A 25,311-nucleotide genomic window follows, 5' to 3' on the forward strand; every position below is an offset into this window, starting at 1 on the left:
GCAGTAAACCTATTTTAATGAATTATAGAAAAACATGAGACGATACAGCAATAAGTAAACCATTTTGAAAAGATAATGTAAAACAGGCACTAGGAAATTAGGGGCGCAGGGAACGATATTAGTCATTACTGCTTCTTTCTTGGTTCAAGAGAATGTCTTGTAATTGGGCAGTCCAGGGTGACGAGTTTTGCTTACAGAGTGGGTTGTAAGGCATTGTGATATTTTCCAGAGCTGCTTTTTTTCCAGAGTATGGGCAACAGATCCTAGCTTCTAATACCCCACCACTACCACTGGGTACCAGTATGGGTGTCTGGGATGAGGTTTTTAACCCAGCAGAGGAAGACTACTGGCTGCAAGATTTCCGCTCTAGTCAAAACTCCCTATTAACTTCAGTAGCTGTCAAAGCCTATGATGAACCTGGGTTTGTTCAGTGGAAGATATCTGTCAGGCATGACACCAACTGCTAGTGCCACCTCTTGCCATTGTAAGTGGTATAGTTAAGAAGGGAGTACAGCTTCGGGACTATTAGAGCAATAGTGACGTCATCTGCTGCAGCACCAGGGTAATGGATGGTTCCTCTTTGCTCTGAGGAGTTAATATTTTGACAACACCTTAGCCTCCAATACTATACTGCAACCTTCCCCAACCCTTCAGATGTTCTGGACTGCAGCTCTCATCATGGCCAATGCTTAAGAGATTATGGGAGCTGTAGTCCAAAAATCTGAAGGGTACCTGCATGCAAGAAGGTTGCTTTTCTGTAACCAAGCCAGTTGCATATTCAAGCCTGTTTATCCTTCCATTTCTCTCTCCTTCTGCGTTGTTGGCATCTGACAATGGAATGCACCTCAAGGGGTGAAGTCAAATCACTGCTTTAGCAGCATTGAAGTGACCTCCTTCGGGCTCAAGTCTGGGCAGTGCTTATGGAGGTTCTGAGCTGCCTAGACATTACAAGACCCCTTGCTGATGCGGTTCAAAGGAAAGCAGAGCTTGGCTGCAGGAGTTGCTGGAAGGAGGCATTCAGGGTGCCATCCAACCACCTTAGGGACTCCACTCTTGAGGGTTTACTCCTTAGCCTTTTCTTCTCCTACAGATATCCTACAGGGCAGCAGAGGTTTAAAATCAGTTTTCCTTCTCCTAGATGGGCTACCTTCCCAGGTTGACAAGCGCCATCTGCCCCTCACGTCTGTCCACAGCACGTGCAGAAACCACCACCTTGACTATCGGACCCACTATTGGTCTTGTCCACTAAATCTGCCAGAGCCTGTATTCACATGCAGGGGAAGCCCCAACCTTACTGAGGGTTTGAGACCCATCACCAACCCTCACCTGGTTTAGCTGGCCAGTTGAAGCCATTTCCAAGGGTATGGTCACCGTTTCAGGCTGACAGCTTCTAGTAGCCACTGGTGAGAGCTGAGTGCAGGGTGGGGACCAAAGGTGGAGAAATTACTACAGAAAGAGCATAAGAGGTCCTACCCCTTCCAGTTCATTACCTACAATGTAACCACTTTGTGAAAGAATAGCCTCTCCTATCCTTTGAACAGAGAAATTACATCCCAGTAGCTCTTTTCTCTTTTTCTTGCTTGTAAGTCCCTTCCCTTGCTGTAGATACCTTCTTTATATAGTACCATGTACATGCATATTAATGTAACAGTACAGGAATATTTTTCCAGTTTTAAACAAGCACTAGTTTGTTTTTACTATTAAAATTTGTGTTTAGATTTAAGGTCAAGACTAAAATACCTATACTGTAGATTGATATAATCCTGAGAATTTAAATTTCTGCAATAGTAGGGCTTCTTGCCGTCACTGGAGGAAGCAATGTTTCAAATACATCACGACTGAACAACAAACAACTTCACATCTTTTCTCACACCAACTAGCAACATAACACAACAGTATTCTTTAACTGGCTATCCTTTGTTTAATGAAAACAAAGTGAGACAGATGAAAACTTGGACCCCTGTAAGTTAACTACTGTTGCCAGGTATCAGAATTTCAACTGGAATTTCATGATTCTTTTAAGATAGGTGAAAGCCTGAACTAGTTATGTGTACAGTAAACAATTTAGAATGTTTAGAAGCAGACATCATTACTGACACTATAATATTTTAAACAACTTTTGAGATGAAGCCGCGTTGCCACTGACACAGATGTTGCCACACTGGATCCACATGGTGGTGCTTATACCCATTCAATCGCTGGCTTGACTGTATTTTTAAAGTAGGGGGGGTGGACTAAAACCTGTAGCCAAGTCTGCTCCCATTGCACGTCCCTTGCCTTCATGTTTCACGTGGTTACATTTTTTTTTAACAAGCATACTGAGTTCTATAGTCCTTGTGAATAGTTTTCTTGAATATATGACTAATCAAGGTATACATAATTTACAGACACTAAACAATTTTGCTTTCTGCTTCAGTAAATTGTTACTGGTAGCTTTACAAGAGACAGTCACCACGTACAATCTGCAGAAAACAAAGACTCAATATCCCCATTATGGGAGGAGATGCTGTACTTCATATAAGGCATTGGTTCTGTTGGTCTGTTTTTACAGAGAACAGGTAACAGCTTAGCTCCTAATTGATTCAGAAATTAATTTCTTTACAAATACAAACTTCAAGCCTCTATAATAAATAGTAATTGGCTTGATTAGAGTTTACCGACAGTAGCTCAATATCACTGCTATGGATATAGATTTCATCCGTTATGGTTTGATAAACAACTCAATTGGAACCCTATGGTGCTCTTTTGCATCTAACTCTTAATGGGTCAAGTTTTTCTTTTTAAAATTATTAATCTTGGCAACTAGGCTTTAATTCCTTACCTCTCAAAACTGCATATACAAAAGTTAGGTTTCATGGATGTTGAAATGTACAACAAAATAAAATAACCACTCTTGGCTTTCATATACACAGCACATTCCTTAGTTTTTCTTTGTTTACAGTGCTCTTAATGAAGCATAATTGCACCAGCATATATATATAAAGTATACAAATATGTTTGCTAGTTGTAGGACATGCAATCTTAAAAGTACTTTTACAGGTTATGCAAGAGACAAAACTGAAAAAGTGCAGGAATGTACAATGCAGCAGAGATTTGCCCCAACATACACACTGGAGTACAACTCACCACCTCAGTCCTTCCCATGATTAGAATATTCATCTATATCGATAACAGGTTCATAGGTAAACTTGCAGATCAAACTCCTATCCTGCTTTTCAGTGAACTTCAAACATAGCTGAGTTTTTAAGTGACTGGCACAACTCCGTAGCATACCAAACTGCCCAACAAAGCCAAAACAGCAGTATACAGTGGTACCTCTGGTTACAGACGCTTCAGGTTACAGACTCCACTAACCCAGAAATAGTACCTCGGGTTAAGAATTTAGCCCCATTAGCTAAAGTGGACCTCCAGAATGAATTAAGTTCTTAACCCATGGTACCACTGTAAAAGCAAACTGCAGAGGGGAAAACAAAAACTACAACATACCTAACACTACCACACCAATGACTTTATTTTTGAGATTTTACTAAGTGATTACAACTGATCAGTAGTCTTAGTACATGTCCATGGCTTATATGGAAAGTCTTTGATTTTGCATTTTATTACAGAGGTTGGTATTACACATTCAAGAAACTCTGAGCAGTGTTCTGGAGCTATTACTGTAAAAATCCAACCAGTACGATGGTTAATACTTGGATAATTGCATGCCGCTTCACCCAGGTCACCTTCCTTATTCGTGAACTTTTGTATTCAGTCTGGATCAGAAACATGTTCTACCTCCACTTCTACAGTTTGAATGGCTTCTGTGACCTCAGTCATTTTCTGTCCTTGTTGTGCCAACACATAATTGACGACCTGCATGATACTTTGGTCGGAAAGTGTGGAAACTGTTGTACAGTCTTCAGCAGTTGCACCTGTTTCCAGTGTTTCTTCAGTCACTACTACTGTTTCAATCTCTTCACTGCAAACCTCTGTTTCTTGTTCTGGCACATCAGATGTTAGAATGCTGATGGCATGTTCTACTTGGGTTCCCTGATTATGAAACTGAAGTGTGTCCTTTTCCAGCATAATTTTACAAGGTACATAATCCCTGTGGAACTTGGTCATGTGCTTCCTTAAGGTACGGGCATCTATGTAGGCTTCATTGCATACTGGACAAACGTAAGGCCTCTCTCCAGTGTGTGACCGTACGTGGCGCTTTAAAGAACGTGCATCAGCCCAAGCCACTCCACAGGTCAGACATTCAAAGGGTTTAACACCTATTTAACAAAATAAGAAAGAAAGGAGGTAACGTTTGAAAGGCTAAGGAAAACCTACTGGTTACCAAAAGGGTAATTAAGAAATACTCCTGTATCAATTAGTTCAGACCCCCAAATTACAATAGAGCACTCACTCTTTTTTCATCTGCCCATGTTATTATATATTGCTACCAGCCACTTGGAGCGTTTTCTGCATTTGAACCTTTGTTGAAATAGTGTTTTTATTAACAGTACAATACTTTCCTTAACGATTTACTGCATGGGTGGACGATTGGATCTGGCCAGTGGATCAAATGGTTACCCTCCCGTATTGTGGGCAAACTTTGGCACATGACACCCAATCACCTTTTGCCCCCAGGTGTCTTCAGGAGCCCCTTTCAAAGTGCTCTTGCACAATGCTTTGAAAGGTGTGGCTGAAGAGCCAACAATCAGTTGACTGATACCTTACTCAGTGCTTTGCTTAAGGCTTTCCATGCAACACTGATCAGCTGTTTAGTCTGCAAATGCCCTTTCAGCTGAGCCAGGTTTCTTCCTGCCCCACACCTGAAGACATTGGGCATGTCCAAAATGGCATTGCAGGCCCAATGGGGAGCCCTAGTGGGTCTAATCAGGTCCATGGGCTGGATTCATAAAACCTACTTGAAAGTCACTGAACTCCTCTGCAAAGATGTATGTAGAAAAATTATACAGAGCTAAGAAAATCATGGCAGTCTGGCTACTGCATGATAGTCTCATTTGTTCATTAATTTTTCGTCATTTCATAAATGCACCATTTATTTATACCCAGTCCATTATTTTTAGCCCATCTCAAAGCAGTGCTGACTGGAACCATTTCCCCCTTAAATTTAATGTTTTCTAAGTCCCAATTTTTGTTCATTTATTGAAACATGGCATTATTCTTAAAATTAAACTTGTCAGATTTACCCTCATGGTTGTTCATGTGTCTTCTGTACTCCCGAAGCTGGGTGAATTTTCTCCCACAGTGCTCACAAATACGTTCCAAATTTTGCTTTGCTCTTCCTTTTTTCCCATGAGTTGCTTTCTTGACATGCCTTCTGTACAAAGCTTTCTCATAGAATTCTTTGCCACACACATTGCACCTAAAAAATGAGAGAAGACAATTAGAGCAGGATAGAAAAGTCCTAAAAGTATTTATAACTCTTACAATAATAAGTGTTTGGGCTGGGAAGACATTTTTATCCCAATCAGATTACATGGTGAGTACAAAGCTGCCTTTTAACATATTAAGAAACTTTAAGGAGCTGTAGGAAGTCTAAGCTGAGGCGATAATCAAAATATTTTATATTAATCATTCCTGATGGCTATGACACAGAATTTTAAATTATGCATCCAAAAGTCATTCCATTATGCACAAGCAGAATTACGAAGTACACACTGACTTAGCCACAGGTCTTTATCATCTGAGTATTTATTCAAAGCTTAGACTAGTTTACTTGATTTACCTGTAAGGCTCAGTAACAGAATGGGACTTCACATGAGAATACCAATCTTTTTTCCAACTATAGCACTTTCCACAGGATTGGCACTGGAATGGTTTCACCCCAAGATGCTTGTTCATGTGCTGTCGGAGATCTCGGGGTTCATAGAAACTTTTCTCACATCTGAAACAGTACACAATTGTACACATTTGGTTAAAGGAACTTACTGGGAAAGGTATTTGAGGTACAGCTATAAGCTGCATGTCCAACTAGACTGTTATTTCATGTTAATGTAACTATGGGCTGGATCTGGAGAGTTGCTTATTTTTATTTATTAGATTTCTGTCCTGCTTTTCCTCCCAAAGGAGCCCAGGGTGGCAGGTTAGAATAGATACACTGAAATTTATGTTAGTAAAAAAATTTAAAACCTATAAAAATAATCCCCATTAACAGGCGTCTAATACTTCACAAAAGTATGGCCCAACTTGCTATGCTACAAAAGTCTGATGACGGGCTAATCCTCTACCCTTATAGAAAACAGTTTGATTCCCTCCCCCCTCCCTTTTTATTCACTTTCTTTCTTTTTTTTCTTGACAAGCAACTTGTTTGATTTATAGTGGTCTTAGCTACAAAGTGTAATATAACATTAAAAAAATTGTAAAAAAGAAAAGAGTCTGATTTTGAAGCCCAAATTTTCTATTGAAAAATTGTTCCCATGCCCTTTAAAGACAAATCAACTTTCCTTCCCTAAGAAACCCACAGCCACTCACTCACCCCTATGCTATCACAAGCTACATTGTACTGGGTGAGTCTTTTAAAAGATGCCCCGTGGAACATGTGTACTCTGTATCCACGGGGCCTCTTTTAAAGGACTCGCCCTGTACAAGTCATAAGAAATGAAGTGTGATAAGAGCAAAACTCTGCTTTCACATTGAACCACATATAATCTATACCAGAGGTGGAGAACAGTTTTGGCCAGGTGGGCCAGGTCTTCATCTCCCAACCACCACTGTAACCCACCTTGGACAGATGGGCAGGACCAACCACGTGTCTGAAATCAAAGTGGCTTTGAGCAATTGACACCTGTAAAAGTTGGTCCACGGGGGAGAAGCAGTTTGAAGGGCTTGTTCAGCCTTGTGTGCCACCTTTCCCAAACAACTGACAACCAGCTAATTGTCAGATGTTTGGAAAGAGCTGCCTGCGCACAGCAAGCAAGCTTTGGAAACCCGGCACTCAGTGCTTGGGAAGCGCCAAGTGCAAGGTTTGCAAAGCACTCGGTGCAGCGCTTCCCAAATGCCTCACAGTGAGCTGGTTGTTGGGCACTTGAGAAGTGATGTGCAGAAAGCACTTGCAAAGTGCAAAGTGCTTTGTATGGCACTTCTGATGCGCCCAACAGCCAGCTGGTTGCTATAGAATCGTTGAGTTGGAAAGGGACCACAAGGATGATATAGTCCAAACCCTCCTGCAGTACAGGATCCACAACCCTGAGATTAAGAGTCTCATGCTCTACCAACTGAGATCATCTCAGTGTCAGGTGTCTGGGAAGCAAGGAGCCAAGCCTCACCCTTATCTACCCCACACATGACATCATATTTTGTGGAGCGGGCATGGCTTGCCTGAAACAGCCTGGCAGATTTCTGTAAAAGTAACATGGGGATTCATTTTGATACCCACTGAAATTGGCAAAAATATACTTAAAACATTTAAAGGCTTGCAATTCTTTTCATACTTACTGAGTACACTGATATCCCCGAATTTCAGGTTTTGGCTGGTGTTTCTTTATATGCTTGCTAAGTCCTGAAGCTCTATGGAAAGACTTTCCACAGTGTGAGCAAAAGTATTTTGATTCTCCTGACAAAATAATAGCGGCAATGGCTTTAATAGATGCTATCGTATTCAACTTAAGGCAAAAAAACAAAATTATTTTTAACATTAAAAATGCTTTTGAAATGCATTTCCTTGCATGGTTTTGCCTAAAATATGAGAGAAGACAATACGAGCAAATGTAACAGGAAGGAGGTTAGCTGAGGAAAATAGATACTTTGCTCTCAGAGGTAGTAGCAGCTAGAGACCATCAGTGGAAGAAGTGAGCTGTTCATCTGGCCCTCCTCCACAGCTGCTGGAATTCCTCCTCTTCAGGAAGTCAGCCTTTTTTTTTGCATCTTTGGTCCTCAGAAGGAATCCTTTCCCACTCCAGTCTCTGCTGACTGACTGACTGACTGACGGAGAGCCCAACTAGGCTCCATCTACCAGGGAGTGTAGGCTATAACAAGACCGGAGTTTTGGAGTCCATTGACAGCAAAATGCTATGTTTTTTAATTATGTATTTTTTGTTCTTGTTTTGTTTTTTTTATGCTGTGTACTGCACTGTGATCTTCAGGTGAAAGGTGGTATACAAGTTTAACAAAGAAGAAAAAGAAGAATATTCACTAGGAAAGGGAGTAGAGGCAGCAAATGGAATGAAAGAAAGTTGAGAGTAGGTAGATATGTTGTTGACAATTATGGCACAGGGGCATGTTGCACCACACTCCAGTCTTTTTACACATGTAGGAAAAATATTTAGGCATTGAATAATTGACTAACAATTCAACTGACCAATAATTCAAACATTCTTTAGAAGAAGCCAGCTAAGGCAGAAGAAAGGAATGAGCACAACAGGGCCAAGAAGGCATCAGAACTGTAGAGAAATTTGTAGAGATATGGTTCTGTGGAAATGGAAGAAGCTCACAGGAGATGATGAACAGTCAGGCAGTGGCTACAGAAAAGAGGCTGCGGGACTACAAAGAAGACAAAGGGAAAAGCCTCACCCTGTACTACAGACAAATGGGAGATAAGTTGTGGTAAGGGATGCGGAGAAAATAATTTCATTCCCCTTTTTTAGCTGATTCAACTGTTAACACCATGAATCAGCAACAATGTTCATAAAATAAGCAATTAATATAAAATAAAGCTGAATTTAATATACCGATTCAAAGCTGCCAGTTGAAAATTGAAACAGGAGAGCTCTAGTCTCTCAGCTCCCTCATCACTTATGGCTGGAATGCTGAACTGAACTGAAACCACTAGCTAAATATTTGTGGTTTGAGTGCATTCAGTTTATACACCCATGAAAGCATAGTGCAGGTGTTACTTTTTCCTTAATAAGAAAGGGTCTCTCTCATTTACCTGTGTGAATGCTTATATGCTCCTGAAGACTTCTTTTTGTGACAAAAGACTTATCACACAATTCACATTTAAACTGCTTCTGTGCCTCATGGAGCGCGAGGTGCATCTTTAAACCGTGTTTGTAAGTAAACGACTTTCCACAAATCTGCAAGAGATCAAATTGTCAGCAAATGTTACCATCCCTCCAAACAGACAGCAACTACCTACGATAAAGGAAGCATTAGATGGTAAAGTAAGAGTAGTTTTATGGCAAAACTAGGAGACAAGAAGACAAAGGGATTTAGTATCCAACTAAACAGATCCACTAGTGCAACTACCTTTGGCTGCTGAAGGGACTCCATCTCCCTCTCCTCTCCTCTTCCTGTGCCCCCTTAAATCTGTTCTAGGGGGCTTCCCAATCCTCTGGAGCAGATTTGGGGAGTGCGGAATGGACATGTGGGAGAAGAGAGGGTGGCAAACCTCCCATGTGAAAGCAGAAATCCTTGTGCTAGCAGATCTACTTAGTTGGATACAGCCCACAATTTCTACGTGCAGAAGTAGTTTAGCATTTCAGTGATGAAGAAAAAACTTATTCCAGAGAGACAAAGAGCACTTGAGAAATCTTTTTTAGGTAATGCATACCCTTTAATGACAGTACAAACTGAGATAATAATTGATGATCTTAGAAACCTAGCATGACCAATTCAAATTTCAATCTTGAAAATTGCAAAACATTAAATAAACGTAGCAAGTCTGCCTACTAAAATCCCAACACCTATGGTACACCTGCAAATGTAATTAGATGTTTTTATAATCAATGAAATCAATCGCTACTGTTCTGCTCACATAATAGCTTTTGATCCAGTGGAGGCATCAGCTAAAGTAAGAAAAGGCGATTTTCTCCCATGTCCTTTCCCTCTGCAGCCCTCACAACTCTCCAGTGGGTTGTTGGGAGGTCTTGAAGCGCACAGACACCACTGCTGGATCAAAAGCTGTTCTGCCAGTGGAATGGCAGCATTGGATTTCACCCAATACATATGAAAGCCAAAGTGGCTGGGTGATATCAACATTAGTCGCAGAGCAGACACAATGAAATCAATAGGCTTCAGTAACTTACCTCAATTGATTTCAACTCTACTCTGTAGATGTCTACTCTGAGTATGACTTAGCTAAATATTATTTAGGTATCAATGGAGCCAATGCAAGTTCAAACTGAAATCTAGGCCTTTAGGATTAAGTAAATGAAACATGGTGGCCATAGCATCCACCTTTTTGAAGTATTGCAGAATCAAGATTTTAACTATGGTTTATAATTCATGAAAGGTTTCACAGCCTAATACTGAGGTTTTTCAAGGCTACATTAAAACTTAACACAAAGTTCCCATCCACTTTTCCTTCATTTCAGCAGTATTCATTGTTATGAATTCTGTTACTTTCAGATAGCAATTGAACTTCATATAAGCTTTAAGCCACATGGCTAAAATATCGCAAGAAATACATCAAAAATGTGAGACCATAAAGCATTACTTTTACCTTACATGCATGTGGCTTTACACCTGTATGTTTCAACATATGGATTCTCAGAGAGTAGAGTTTAGGTAAACTTCTTCCACATATATCACAGATAAACTCCCGTTTAGTTCTGCCCTTCATAGCTGCACCACTCTCCTCTATACTGGCAGTTGCAACAGTCACTTCGTTTTTTCGGGTATGGCGAACAAGGTGGGCTCGCAGCGAGGCACCATACTGAAACTCTTTTTTGCACAGCTGAGAAACATAAAATTGTTTTGATATGTCACTTGAAATCTTAACACTAAGAATCAGAGATCAACATTCATACCAGTTTTGTAGCTGGAAGAGTTCTCTCCATCTACTAGATAAGGGACTTACTTCCAGGTTTGCATACCTTACAGATAAAAGTAATGTATAAATAGCAATGCATAGATCTGACTAAGAGATCTGTGACAACTCATTCTAAAAGTCTGTTCCACTTTATGCATATTACAAATTGCAGACAGGAATGGCGACAACATTTGCCTTGTAACACTCCAAAACTATGAATCTAAGCTATCTGACTGGAGAGCTGAAACATATTTAAGAGCAGCGATGAGAGTTTACGTTGGAATTGTTATCTTTTGAGAAACTACACTGGGAGATTATTGCAATGTTAAATGCCAAATCAAAGGGAAGTGGTAGGCTGTACACAACTCAATTAATCTAGCATTTAAAGAATAGAGAGATGTTGGACATGAAATGAGAACTGAGGAATGGAAATGCTTATGTACTGATTCCCTAGCCAGGCTAATTTCAGCAAATTTAAAGGGAAATTTTAAAATCTAATAGCAATGGAATTTAACACCATACACATTAAACCTGATTTATAGAAAAGGACAGGACAATTGCTGGAGCTGTGGGATGACACAGGCAGATATTTTTGCACATATATTGGGAATTTCCTATCTTTCAGAACTTTTGTAATATAATCAGTTACAAAAACACTTGGGTAACCTAAGCTTTGGTATCCTAAGATACTACTGGGGTTATCTAAAAAACACAGTTCCATATGTCTATTTGCTAGAAGCAACCAAACAATTTTAGCAAAAAACAACAAGGGGAAACAATGCTCCTCTAACAATACTGTATATTGGTTTGAGAAATTATGGTTTACTGAGAGACTGTTTAAATTAATATATTCTAGGACAACACAGATTAACAAAACCAACAGATTTATTGAAAGATCTATATTTCTTATATTTTGGAATGACAAATCTCAGGGAGCGTTCAATCGCATGATGCTTTTAATTTATTGTTAACATTTACATAACATTTGAGCCGTTTTTAAACTCTGTATTAAATGGTAGTTTGTACAATTTAAAAAAATAAAAAAATAAAGTTAAGTAATAAATGCATGAACAAGCATTGCTACAGAAGTGCCAGTTTAGAGTAATTTTAAGGGGAAACTTACTGGACATTTAAAATTCTTTGTCCTTTCATGCTTCAGCGTGTGCATTATAAGAGCATAACGCCTCTGAAAAACCATTCCACATTCACCACATTTGTGCTGAGCTTCTGTCTCACTGTGCTCTGAAGTGTCTCTCTTGGGCTGCTTCATCTTCTTGCCTCTTTGCACTAGCTTCATGGCAACCTAATTGAAAAGGATTGGTTACAAGTAACATTACATAGGGGGAGGGAGGGACTGTAAAATCAACAACCCAAATAGCAAAGGAAGTTTTCTTTTAGAATATCTCAGCAATTTTAGCAAAGGGACATGAGGAAGATATATGTGATATTCCCCATGAAACCTACATGCTCGTATTAGCTCAGAATTCCACAACATGTGAACCCTCTTCAGACATGTGAGCCCTCCCCACAGGAGCAGAAGCGTACCAGGTTATTCCAGCACCTGTTTTCTGTGTGTACAGCACCAATGTATGTTAGCACCAAAGCGTTTGTGTGTACAGCTAGAATTCTACATGATTGGGGACCCAGGTCACACTGAAGTCTTCACATGTACAGCTGTATGTCTGCCGTATCCTTTGCTACAGATGTTCATGCTGTACATGTAGACTCCAAGGAGCGACGCTTTTTGGTGCATGCTCACCTCTATATAGAGCAACGTAGGAGCTGCAATGGCCAAAGTGTTCAATAACGGAGCACAAATCTAGTTTTGAATTAAGAGGCATGTCACGGTGAAGCCGTGATTTCAGTTTTCTGCTTACACATTACCAAACCACTCTACAGTGGTACCTCGGGTTAAGTACTTAATTCGTTCCAGAAGTCCGTTCTTAACCTGAAACTGTTCTTAACCTGAAGCACCACTTTAGCTAATGGGGCCTCCTACTGCCGCCGCGCCGCCGGAGCACTATTTCTGTTCTCATCCTGAAGCTAAATTCTTAACCTGGGGTACTATTTCTGGGTTAGCAGAGTCTATAAACTGAAGCGTATGTAACCTGAAGCGTATGTAACCCGAGGTACCACTGTACAAGTAGTTTACATATAGGCTGTGCTTACTCAAGGCTTCTACACATTAATTCATAGGTTCTCAAATGTTTCAATAAGCCTCCTGAAAGGAAGGAACAAGTTAGGGCATATTCACAGTGAAATCATCATCATTTATTAAATTTGTCTGTCGCTTTATCTCGCCCAGGCCAAAGCAACTTACAACCAAACAAACAGACAATAAACCCCACACAGATATATTTCAATGAAGAGGAAACAGAAATATATTAAAAACATCCCAACCACTTCTAAAAGGCCAAAGATAGCTGAAGGCAAAGTCCTGGTTATAAAGGAAAGGTTTTGTTTGCTTGGTGCCTAAAGATATATAATGATATATAAGGAGCATTCTACAAACAAGGAGTCACCAGAGAAAAGGCCTGTACTCAGGTTGCCACCCTCTAGACCTTGATATGGGGAAAAGCGGTCCTTGAATATCTCCTGAAAATCTTTCTAGTGAATTCACATGCTCTGGCAAGGCTCTGTTATGTCTGCCCCTGATATTAAGGGTACAGCAGGAAGCAGCGAGATCGCAAACGGACAGTGGAACTGGAATTGTTTTCTTGTACTGTTGAATTTACTTTTGTTGACTGTTTTAATCATTACATCTGATGACGTTTCGATTTTGTATACATTACATCTTTTAAAATTATTTTTTATTGTATACCACCTTGGAAGCCTTGCTGGGATTGAAATGCAAGAAAGGGAAGCAAAGATATATCCTTATTACTACGAACAAACAAACAAGCAAACAAATAGCTCAGTGGACACAAAGTTTTTTGGGCGGTAAGATTTTGAGCATACCTGCTGAATGGCTGATTTGGCTGCCGGCTTTCTATTTTGTAGTTTTTTCTCAATGCCCTTGTGCAACTTGATATAGCCTCCCTCACTCACAGAACGCTGACGTAGCTTGCTTTTGTAGGTGTCATCTTGACCGGAAACTGAGGTCTCTGACTGAGACTGAGGAGTGCTCTGCATTTTACATGGCCTGCCACGTTTTCGCTTAAGTCCTTCCCGATTATCTTCAGAGGCAGCATCTGCATTTGCTTCGCTGATCACATTTTGTTCACTTCCATCGTTCTGATCGGTATCGCTTTCTGCCCGAGCGCTGATAATGACTTGTTCTGCTGCTGGAGGCTCTGACTGCACTACAGAAACAGTCTGACTTGTGGTACATTCTACAATTTGGGTTTTTTCTTCAGTTTCGGTCATTTCTACACAAGTAGATTGCACTAGAGGCTCTGGAGGATTGTCCACGAGAGGCTCTGAAGCAGTTTGCAGTGCAGCCTCAGTTGTAGCCATTTCTTCCACATCAGTACTCGAACATGTTCCATTCACAGTTGCTACAGCATCTTCTGTAGGTAAAGGCTGCTCCACGCTGTCCGCTGGGTTCAATGGGCTTTCGTTTTGCTCTGAAAGATTCTGAGCTACCTCACTTTCGTTCTGCTCTAAAAGAGTTTGCGCTACCTCGACGATCTGAACATCTCCTTTTTGGTACACTGTGATTTGTTTATCTTCCATTTGCTTGTGCACATTTTCACAGATTTCCAGGACTTCTGTCATGACGAGATGTTGGGCCAGCTCAGCTACTGCTGCCATATTGCAGAAATCAAACGTCAGCTCTGAGGTATAAGCAAATTCTAGCAAAGGGAGGAAGCTGGCCTTGCGAAAGCCTGCAACAAATAAGGAAGAAGGTGGCAAAAGGGTTTTAAGAGATGATCACTATTTAGAAATAAACTGCTGTTTTTGTTCATTACCAGCTAACTATAATAACAGCCTCAAACCATATGAACAAAGTCCTAAGGGATAATTTTTGATTTGTATGACCACATTCTTGGAGTTCTGAAGAGAAAATGAATACTGCCAGGACAAATTAGGCAAATTTGGGAGGAATACCTTAGAAGTGCAGCTGAAGGATTTTAGAAATCAGACACTGTGTGGCCTATCCATATGACAGTCCCAGAAGCTCTCTCAAAGTAAAGGTTGCCTGCTCTGGTCTCTATTGAATAGGAAACCCTAACATATTTTCTGGAGAAACTATACAAGCTGAAAGAGAGAGGTTCCATTTGTCTGAAACATGCTTAAGAGGCTTTTCTGCAGCAAAATGTAACACTCTCTAGTTTCTTTAAGTTCACTTTGTTTTAATGTCTTATGTTTCTGGATGTGTGATTTCTAAATATGGCCAGTACAGCAGTATATTATTCCCTGTATTTGGGATCTAATGCAACTTCTCCCATACACTCTGGACAGCAGAGACCTAACTTCCTTACTCACATATCAGCAGCAGTAGTTCTGTGTCCCTGGCATCTCCGTCCTCTACTACCACACCCTGTTAGCTCCTCCTGTTTGTGCATATGAAATGCCAGCAGAAACAAAGAAACTCGGGGACTTAGTTCTGGAGACAGCATATCATACTGAATGGTATGCATGTCTTGAAGGGCAGCCCTGCTGGATCAGGCCATGTATATAGCCCTGCATCCTGCTCACAAACAGCTTTCTGGCCTTCCATCGAGGTCGATCATTCATATGTATAATTTCTATACCACCCTTCATCCAAAAATCACAGGACGGTTTATAATATGGCAAGCCTCAAACAGGCTCTTTTCAGCGGTGACCCAATATCTTGTGGAATTTTCTCTGTAGGGAAGTATGTATGGCCTTGTTGCTATCTGCCTTTCAGCATATCTTTAAAAACTTCTGTTTTGTTCAGAGTTTTATTAATTTTTAATGTGTGTCACTGCTCTCTGCTGCTTTTATCTGGTTATTTCAGTATTTTTGATCTGTAATTAATATACTTAATAAAGAATTACTCTAAGCCTTGGGGGAGTTTCTTGTCCTGAAAGGGCAGGGTAAAGATCTATTAAATAAATAAACCAGCTGGGGAAATTTGTCTGACTAAATCAACTACCTATCAATCTAAGCAGAGTGTGCAAACAGACAAAATGAAATCATTCAGTCCTCTTTGATGGTGTTGGGGGTGGGGGGACGGGACAAGACACTCTACAGGTTTTCAACATCTTTTCTATTTGACCAAACAAATTCTGAATAGCCCTCCCCCCCAAAAAAAACACCCCATTATTTATGGGTTGTTGTTTTTGCTTAGATCAGTTTACCTGAAAGATCCACCACAGCTTCATGACTGGAAATAGCTCCTTTTTCGATGAAAAGTTCTCTGAAGTACTCACTGTTGGCTGCCAATATAGATTTGTGTGCTTTGTGCACTTCACCTTCAATAAGCAAAGTAACATCACAAAACTGACTGGAAAGCCGCTGCTGATTCAGTTGGTTTAAGACTGACAGAGAATGCTTTGGAGAAGTTTGTTTCACAAGACCTTTACTATCAACCTGGGATTTTTTAAAAAAAGAGAAAGTAACAAGCAGTGTGTTTAAACTTTGTTCACTTGTAAATCCTAGCTTAAATCTTTTATTTACATCATTAAGTAATACAAATATAAAATAAACCTTGGTACCAGATTGTATAAAAAGTTACTTACAAAAACAAGCTCATGTTTGGCTATTGGCTTCTTTTTCACAGGTTTTGGCAAAGCTGCTGGAAGCGACGCTGAGTTACTTAATTCATCGTCTGTTTCATTACTATCTTCGTGAGATATTGTGTCTAAACCTAGTTCTTCCAGCATTTCAGAAGGATCAGACAAAGATCTGGAACGATCCAATTTTTCCTGGCATTTGCTACATTCCTTAATATAATCTTTAACTTGCTTCAGAATACCTAAAGAAAGGCATGCCAAAAAAATAAATAAATCATTGTAAATATTATCTCATTGATGCAAAAAAGGATGTATTCACCTTTGTCCTTTCAGGTAATATTCAGCATGTAATTCTAGAAAATAATATTTGTCTTTCATTTTGATGATAATTCCACTCAGACTGTATGGAAACAGAATCAACAAGAATCAACAATTCTACCTTCTACCAGACCTCCTTGTGTGACTTAGTGCAAATCAGAGTTGCATGCATTAATTCAAGAGATCCACTCCTTCAAGCTGCATCTCCATGTTGCTTACGTGACTCTTCCTCCTGATCCATGTGCCAAATCATGGTAATGATGCACTTGCTGAAAGCTGCACACATTTCCATGCAACATGGGCCTGCCCACCGCTTTTTTCCTTTTGCAATCCCCACACTTTGGAACCAACAGCACAGGAAGTTCCTCAGCAGATATGTTAGACCGATTGCCAAGTCACATTATTTGACCCTCTGAGAAATGCTCCTGGTTCACAAGCAAGCCTGTGCATAATGCTGCTAAAGGGTTGTTTTTTTTTTGTCCTTTGTAGACAATGTTTAGAGTCTACAATCCCTACCAAGTTGGTCCTCTGCCTACACAGCAGTGAGTTGCTAGTCTTGTTTCTGTGTGGTTCTCCCACTACAGGCTTTTAAAAACAAACCCCAAATAAGATTTTTTGCACTTGGGCAAAAAAAATGAGAGGCACAAATACAAGATGGGTGACACCTGGCTTGAGAGCAGTACATGTGAAAAGGATCTAGGAGTCTTGGTTGACCACAAACTTGACATGAGCCAACAGTGTGACGCGGCAGCTAAAAAAGCCAATGCAAATCTGGGCCTCATCAATAGGAGTATAGCATCTAGATCAAGGGAAGTAATAGTGTCACTGTATTCTGTTCTGGTCAGACCTCACCTGGAGTACTGTGTCCAGTTCTGGGCACCACAGTTCAAGAAGGACATTGACAAACTGGAACGTGTCCAGAGGAGGGCAACCCAAATGGTCACTAGCCTGGAAACGATGCCTTATGAGGAACGGCTAAGGGAACTGGGCATGTTTAGCCTGGAGAAGAGGAGGTTAAGGGGTGATATGATAGCCATGTTCAAATATATAAAAGGATGTCACATAGAGGAGGGAGAAAGGTTGTTTTCTGCTGCTCCAGAGAAGTGGACATGGAGCAATGGATCCAAACTACAAGAAAGAAGATTCCACCTAAACATTAGGAAGAACTTCCTGACAGTAAGAGCTGTTCGACAGTGGAATTTGCTGCCAAGGAGTGTGGTGGAGTCTCTTTCTTTGGAGGTCTTTTAGCAGAGGCTTGACAGCCATATGTCAGGAGTGCTCTGATGGTGTTTCCTGCTTGGCAGGGGGTTGGACTCGATGGCCCTTGTGGTCTATTCCAACTCTATGATTCTATGCTAAGATACTGTGCTAGATATACAGGAAAACCTCATATTTTGAATTAAAATATTCTTAATAATTGTTTTTAAACCATTAATGTCTCTGCAGGTCCACTGTATTAGATCTTCTCTGAAACAGTTATATTATCTAATGAACACATTAGAACATTCTATACAGCTGAACTATCCACTTAACCATGTTAATGTCTGCTCTCATTTTTGCTCTTTATAGTTATGCAAAAAAAGAAAGAAAAAACCTTGCAAAAACCAAGTGCGCTTCCAAGATTAAAAAACAACAACTTGCAGTCAACCCGTTTACTCAAAAATTAATCCAGTTGGTTGGAATAGATTTTTTTCATCTGGAAATAGGAACTTACTTGAAGATCTGCTGAAATCAGCAGAACTTGTTTCCCAATGAGCAGAGTTGAAACTAGACTTCCCATCTAGGCATACTACTGACCACTTGACTATTATAATACAGTACTTAGTAAGATAGTGCTTGCCACACCAAGCCAAATCATGGCTTAGAACAAACATGAAGGCTCCTGGAGAGGAGACCTCAGCCACCGTCTTGCTCCTAAATCATGGTTTAGGTCTCCCAGTCAAATCATGATATTGCTTGGTCACAGGATAAACCTTGGACAGAGCCAAACCGTGAGCCTTGGGTTTGGCCAACATGCTAAGCCAAAGTATGGCTTAGTTCAACATGACAAATAGGAAAACAAACAGGGAGGACAAGTGGCTGGGGTGTCTTAGTTGAGAGTCTCCTTGTGAGAACCAGATCAGGGCAAAGCCCTCTGAACACAGGTGATCTATGTAAAATGATAAACGTTAAAACAAAAAGGAGGCATCTACCTAAGTTTCTAAATGTATTGGGGGGACGGACACTGAGCTGAAGACACCTGAAAATCGGGTTAGCGACTGATTCACCTTTTTCACTTTAAGACTCGGTGCCACAGCCAAAATCCACAAAGCAGCCCACCACCCTTCTTGTCAACATCGCCCTCTGACTGCAAGGGATGCTGCATCGGGGCCGGACAGGCGAGCACATGCTCACTAAGGAACGAGGCTCGGGTGGTGCATTCGGCGGGGGATTGTGTGTGTGTGTGTTTTTTTAAGCGGAACCCCTCCTCCTCCGAGTTCGTCCTAGGACACAGCCAACCCCTCGCTCTCCTCCGACCCGTCTTGCAGCAGCTCCGAGGAGGCGGCGGCGAGCTCCGTCCGCCTAGACCAGGGGCGGCGCTCCTCGCTCCAAGCCCCCGGAGCAGGAGGTGTGGCGGGCGAGTGGCGCGCGTGTCGCTTGGCTCGGGCCCGGAGACCCGTCGCTTCCCCGCTCTCCCCCCCCCCTTTCCCCGCCGTCCGCTCACCTCGCCACCAGTAGCGCTTGGAGAGGCGCTGCCAGGTCTGCAGGCGCGTCCGGTGGGCGCCGTCGGGCTCCAGATGCGCCGCCCGGATGAGCCGGGCGCGTCGCTCGGCCTGCAGCACCACCTCGAGCTCGGCGAAGCGCTGCTGGTCCCGCTGCCGGCGCTGGTAGTAGAGGGTCCCGCCGCGCACCACGTAGCAGGCGGCCGCCTTGCGGATCTTGCGCTTGGCGTTGCCCTCGGTGCCCGGCGCGTAAGGCTCGCGCTCGTTGGTCAGGTAGCGCAGGATGGCCAGGTAGCTCTCCTCGCTCGACATGGCCGGGCGCGCGAGGGAGGGACGCCCGCCCGCCCGGACCTTGCCCTCCTCTTCCTCACTCGCCTTCCCGAGGCTCGCTTCTTCCTCTAGCCCCCACGGCGGCGGAGGGAGGATCGGGACAGCCGAGCCTTCTGAGGGAAGTGGGGTGCGCACTTGGGGTCCCTCGGAGCCGAAGGAGGACGGGGAGGCTGGGGTGGGGGAAGCGTCTCCTGTCACAGGTTGCCACGAAGGAGACGGGACCGGGGTGAATGGGTGGGAAAAGCAAGAACGGGGAGCAGGGGGGCGGCGGCGAGAGTGGTCGGGGGGAAAGCAAGTTGCCTGGCGGGGTAAAAAGCAAGCCGTCGGGTCTAGACTAGAGTCAGGCCCCAGGGGGTGGAACTGGAGTTTCGCGGTCCGCGGCGACGGGTGGGAGGAAGAAGCTCGGGCAGCAGGATCAACGGAAAGACAAAATGGCTGCTGCACAAGCGGAAGTGAGGTCAGGGATAGATGTCGCCTAGCCCTCAACGGAGATGAGGGAAGGGGTTTGGGGGCGGGGGAAATGCCGCCATGTTTGGAGCGGGCAAGTGATGCCTGCTTCGGCTCGGGTTAGTGGCTGCTTAAGCGCAGGCGATACTAGAGCCCGGTGTTTCGGCCGCCGCCGCCATCTTTAAAGCAGGCAAAATATCCCATCCAAACGTTCCAGTGTACTTAACTGTTCTTTTTACTCGTATGGCTGCATAATAAATTGTGAACTCAATGTAAAATAATTTATTGAAAGGACAATAGCAAATTTATTAAATCGCCTCGTTTGAAGATTGCTGAATCTTTGGTTTTAGATTTCTTGTTCTATTTGATGATACAACTCTGAAGTCATTATATAGGGACAACTTTGGAGCGTCTACCTCAGTTTCGTCTACTTACAAACGACTCCAGTCCTATGTTAAAAAATTTGAATGCCCGGCATGTGCTTTACCGCTGCTCTTCAGAACTTCCTCTTAAAATAAGGCCAAACAATGGAGAATATGGAAAATGAAATTACCTTTCTGTACTGTATGTCATTGATATACAGTATAAAATCTAGTAACATGCCAGTCAAGTGCCCATCTCAGATTTCTGTGAAATCTGAGTAGTACTATTAAGGTTCTGCTCATATGCAGATAAACAGAACAGCAAAATCCTATACATTTTTTATTCAGCTCTCAAATTTTGATCCAACTTCTTTGTGTATGCATAGAATTGTCTCTTATAAACCCATCTAGTATCAGGCTATATGGTTTTATCAGGCAGGATCACCTAATGGAATCAGTCAAGGTAGTGGGTAGGGTGCAGTGTGTCTGGAATATAGGCTTGCAGTAATGGACTGCAATCCTAAACATACTTGCCTGGGTTTAAGTCCCTTTCAACTCAATGAGTCTGATTTCTGAATAATTGAGAAAAACTGTGTATAGGAATCTTAACACCAGCCCTGAAAGACCTACATTGGTTCCCAGTATGTTTCCAAGCACTGAAATCTGAAAAGTGTTGGTGCTGACCTTGAAAGCCCTAAACGGCCTCGGCCCTGTATACCTAAAGGAGCATCTCCAACCCATCATTCAGTGCCTTCTGGTGGTTCCCTCACTGCAAGAAGTGACCCTTGCACACCCAGTCTTCAAGGCGCCAGGGAGCTCCAAGATGGGGTTTCTCCAGGGGAGCCTGCTCTCCTGCTGTTTCCAGTCCAGGCTGCCTGTAACCTCCACCATGCGCTCCAGGCTCAAGGGGATCCTCTACCAGTACTCCCACCACTTGAGAGGTTGTCTGTTTTTAGAATACTTGTTTTGTGGTCAAATTTGCACCATTGTTTAGAAAACATATGAAGCAGTATGGACAGCAAATCTGAGTTAAATTTATCAATTCTGCAGTGGATTTTAGATTCACATGAAACACTGAAGGAAGGCAGAGATAACAGGGAGAACGTAAAGTGGAGTAGAATTTAAGGTGAATCAATCAAGGTGTGCTTGAATACAAATGGCATGTTACTTGTTTTCTTTTTAGCTACCATTGGATTTTACTCATCTTTTAAATGTTTTTAAATACCAGTTATTAAATTGATAATTTAAATGTTTTTATTTTATTTTTCTTAAATAAATGTTCCCCAACATCTTTTTGCATTGTAACAAAATAAACACTAGCATTTCTTAACTGTCTTACAAAAGGCATTTTTAGTATTCCCCCACAAAAATCCTTGCCTATCATTCTAGCAATTATGCCCACCTTTCTAGTCATTAATGACATATAAAGAACTTTTAATATTTAAGGTAAGAAAATTACACAAAATCCCCAGAAGTGACCAAGAAACAGACATTTTACATGTCAAATGTTTATTTCATGTAACCAAAGCAGTCAAAAAAGTTAGCGTTTTCCACCAACACGAGGAGCAGAAACTTTTACCGGCTTCATGATTTTTTGCTTTGGAGCAGCCTTTGTAGGTGCCTATGAACATAAAAAAGAATGAATGAGAATATGCTACTTGGTTATTTATCACTGTAAATTAGATCAATAATTGTGAATGCACAAAGGGAAATATCAGGTTTAAAGTGAAAATACAAATTCATGCCTGCTATTTAACAGGGACAATAAAGGAAGACAATCCCACACTATTATATTATTCCCAACCAATGGAAGTAACATAGGAGAATGTGAGCTATACCCCTTGAATAAACTGGCAGACCTGAGGATCAACCAGACAACAGTCTACCTTTCACGTTAATTCTTTTAAAGCTTACTGTGGCTGTTCCCTGTATGGAAAGGATCACTCAAGTGTTGACTTTGCATAGCTAGAGATAGGAATGAGACCCATGTGCTACCAATACTCATGGCTATATGACACTTACCTGCTTCACAGCAATTATTGAACTACTATTTTTCGATTATGTTTGTGTCCTGATAGACATGATACAGGACAATTACAAATATGCTTAATAAATAAATTTAGGTAAAAATAGGACAGCCAAATGGTTTCTTAATAGTCTGCTCCTATGCATGTTTACACAGAACAGCCCCAACATGATGTAACAGTTAGAATTCTGGACTTAGAAGGACTACTTGTGTCATCTTTTGCGCCTTAGCTAACAGGGCTTCTCAAAGGATAACAGAAGGAACCCCAATGTACAAAATCCTGAAAGGCAGGAAATAATAAAAAATGGGATGGTGCAAGGGATTCAGCAAATTAATTGGAACAGATATTTTCATGGGATTATTATGCAACACAGAAAAATGCTAAATTTAAAGGTCATATCTTGCTTTTGGAGTTTTAAAGAACTATTAGGAGGAAACTCAGAAAGCGTACACAACTTCTCATCTTTAGCCATTCTTTGGGTAAACATTACCTTTGTTGTGGAGGGTACAGTTTTCTTAGTAGCCTGCTTAGCCTTCTTTGCTTCCTTGGCAGCTCTGTAAATGATATTTACAGGAACAGACTTTGTGTTAAGAATAAATGCACAATTCACAATTCAAAGTGTTGGTGCTGACCTTTAAAGCCCTAAACAGCATGGGTCCTTTATACCTGAAGGAGCATCTCCACCCTTCTGGTGGTTCTCTTGCTGCGAAAAGTGAGGTTATAGGAAACCAGGCAGAGGGCCTTCTCGGTAGTGGCACCTGCCCTGTGGAATGCCCTCCCATCAGATGTCAAGGCAATAAGCAAGTATTTTACTTTTAAAAGACAACTGAAGGCAGCCCTGTTTAGGGAAGTTTTTGATGTTTGATGCTGTATTGTTTTTTAATATTCGGTTGGAAGCCGCCCAGAGTGGCTGGGGAAACCCAGCCAGATGGGCGGGGTATAAATAAATATATTTATATTATTCATTGCTTTCACATTCCAGAATGGATTAAGAAATAGGCTTCGTCTTCAAATACAGCAGAATGAGGTGACAGTATTGGCCAGTGGTTTTCAACCAGTATGCCGTGGCACCCTGGGGTGCCTTGAAGGATGTTCAGGCATGCCATGAGGAACACTGGCCTCTGTCCCTCTTTCCTTCCCTTCCTCCTCTGATGCCCTCTTGTGTCTCTGCCTCCCCAAGGCTTAGATGGCTGACTGTTGCAGCAGCCCTGGCTACAATCTCCCCAGGCAAATGATGCCTCTGGGTCTGGCCAGGGGATGCTGGTTGCTAGGAGCAAGCCCAGCCAGCCCTTGCTGTTGGGAATGCTGGAAGGCCAGGCAGGTTCCATGCTAGCTTTTCTTGTGCTTGCTGTGTGCAAGGCCTGCCTGGGAGCTGAGTGCCCAGTGCTGAAGGGGAGCCTTTCCGCCATGCAGGTCTGGCAGCCCCCGCTAGCCTCACATTCACCTCTGGCCAGTCTCCATTGGGCCACAAAGGCTGAGGGCATCCTCTTCCCCAGGCCCTTGTGAGGCAGTGTGAGGAAGCATCTCTCTTTGGGCGGTGTGTGTGTGTGTATGTGTTCAGAGACCAAGGGCTGCAGCAGCAGCTGCCCAGAGGACTCTCAAGGAGAGGAGGCTAAAGGAACACTCCACAAGGGAGGGTGTTCGAAAAAGGTTGAGAGCCTGCCAGCTCTGCAGGCAAGGGGTGACATAACTGGGCTCCTGAGCCCCACAGGGGTGCTGCAGAAAGAAGGTAGTTGGGTAAGGGAACCATGGACTCAAAGGTGGAAATCCTCTGGGCAAGACTATTCCTGACTATAGGTAGGCAACCCCATTTTTGAGCACTTCCTTGCAAACTGAGGAAATAAACTTTCCCAGCTCTGTTTAGCTCTCTTTACAGTTTCTTAAAAAAAAAAGTGGAGCATTGAAATCTGAAACTGCCTACCCCATCTCCTAAATGCAAAGACCAGGTCATAAAATGCATTACTTCTTATTGTACCATTTTACACAAAGCATAATAACTGCTTTGAATTATTTTTCTTACCATCAGTAAGTATATTCATTTTATAAAATAAATACACAAAAATTAAAACAAGGCTAATTACTTCACTGCACTACTTTTACATCTGACACTCGAAAATGATATAGACGGCTTTGGGGATTATCCAAGACCCTAAACTTGGGAGAAGAACTAAAGATAGCCTGTGTTGCATTGTCCATTGTGAGGGCTCCAAATGTTTTGAAACTGGTGTAGAATGGATGAACCCCAGCCCTGCTCTTGAGGTTGGGGAAAGGAATTGGGAATGTCTCCATATTTCAGCATGGTATTGGAGACAAGTACAGTGGTGCCCCGCAAGACGAACGCCTCGTGAGACGAAAAACTCGCAAAACGAAAGGTTTTTTTTGTTCTCGAGTTGCCTCGCAAGACGAATTTCCCTATGGGCTTGCTTCGCAAAATGAAGCTTGCCCCGCAAGCTCTGTGGACAGCGGGAAGCGCAGTGCGTCTTCCCCGCTGTCCCTGGACCTCTTTTGAAGCAAGGGGCGGCGGGGAGAAGCGATCTTCTCCCCGCAGCCCCAGGTCCAGCGGGAAGTGCAGCGCGTCCTCCCCGCTGTCCCCGGACCTCTTTTGAAGCAAGGGGCGGCGGGGAGAAGCGATCTTCTCCCCGCACCCCCTTGCTTCAAAAGAGGGGACAGAGTGGCGCTTCCCCTCTGTCCCCGGACGGTCTCCATAGGAACGCATTGATTGATTTTCAATGCATTCCTATGGGAAACCGTGCTTCGCAAGAAGAAAAACTCGCAAGAAGAAAAAACTTGCAGAACGAA

The 25,311-nt window shown here is 42.3% G+C and overlaps 2 protein-coding genes across 4 annotated transcripts in view; both read right to left on the minus strand.

Moving 5' to 3' along the window:
- Positions 1–1,896: 1,896 nt before the first annotated feature.
- Positions 1,897–19,798, minus strand: ZBTB11 (zinc finger and BTB domain containing 11). 2 transcript variants are annotated; one of them, XM_082219714.1, is made up of 11 exons: positions 19,349–19,798; positions 16,333–16,568; positions 15,952–16,183; positions 13,643–14,511; positions 11,808–11,987; positions 10,376–10,609; positions 8,864–9,008; positions 7,432–7,549; positions 5,723–5,881; positions 5,184–5,359; positions 1,897–4,259 (listed from the first exon to the last, which is right to left on the minus strand). In XM_082219714.1, exons 1-11 carry the CDS (start codon positions 19,656–19,658, stop codon positions 3,751–3,753), a joined length of 3,168 nt encoding a protein of 1,055 aa, XP_082075840.1. In that variant the 5' UTR covers positions 19,659–19,798; the 3' UTR covers positions 1,897–3,750. The 2 variants fall into 2 exon arrangements, with proteins under 2 accessions (XP_082075840.1, XP_082075841.1); XM_082219715.1 differs by lacking the exon at positions 19,349–19,798 and adding an exon at positions 18,359–18,533.
- A 2,179-nt stretch (positions 19,799–21,977) lies between these two features.
- RPL24 (ribosomal protein L24) overlaps positions 21,978–25,311 on the minus strand; it is a gene marked incomplete at its 5' end in the record, with an annotated part of 401,376 nt that continues 398,042 nt past the window's right edge. For both annotated transcript variants that reach the window (XM_082219800.1, XM_082219799.1), the window contains 2 exons: positions 21,978–22,106; positions 23,003–23,066. In XM_082219800.1, coding sequence (XP_082075926.1) covers positions 22,026–22,106; positions 23,003–23,066 — 145 coding nt within the window. In that variant the 3' untranslated portion in view covers positions 21,978–22,025. The remainder of the gene's footprint in view (positions 22,107–23,002; positions 23,067–25,311) is intronic.

The sequence above is a fragment of the Podarcis vaucheri genome (genome assembly GCF_965113315.1).
Source record: "Podarcis vaucheri genome assembly, chromosome: 4".
NCBI lineage: Eukaryota > Metazoa > Chordata > Lepidosauria > Squamata > Lacertidae > Podarcis > Podarcis vaucheri.

Bases quoted from the DNA above. Each gene is read 5' to 3' on its own strand.
- ZBTB11 (XM_082219714.1), bottom strand. From the start codon at position 19,658: ATGTCGAGCGAGGAGAGCTACCTGGCCATCCTGCGCTACCTGACCAAC. The intron at 7,550-8,863 runs GTAAATGAGAGA...TTATTTTGTCAG, and splicing joins GCATATAAGCATTCACACAG to GAGAATCAAAATACTTTTGC. The intron at 4,260-5,183 runs GTAAATCTGACA...TTTGTTAAATAG, and splicing joins ACACATGAACAACCATGAGG to GTGTTAAACCCTTTGAATGT.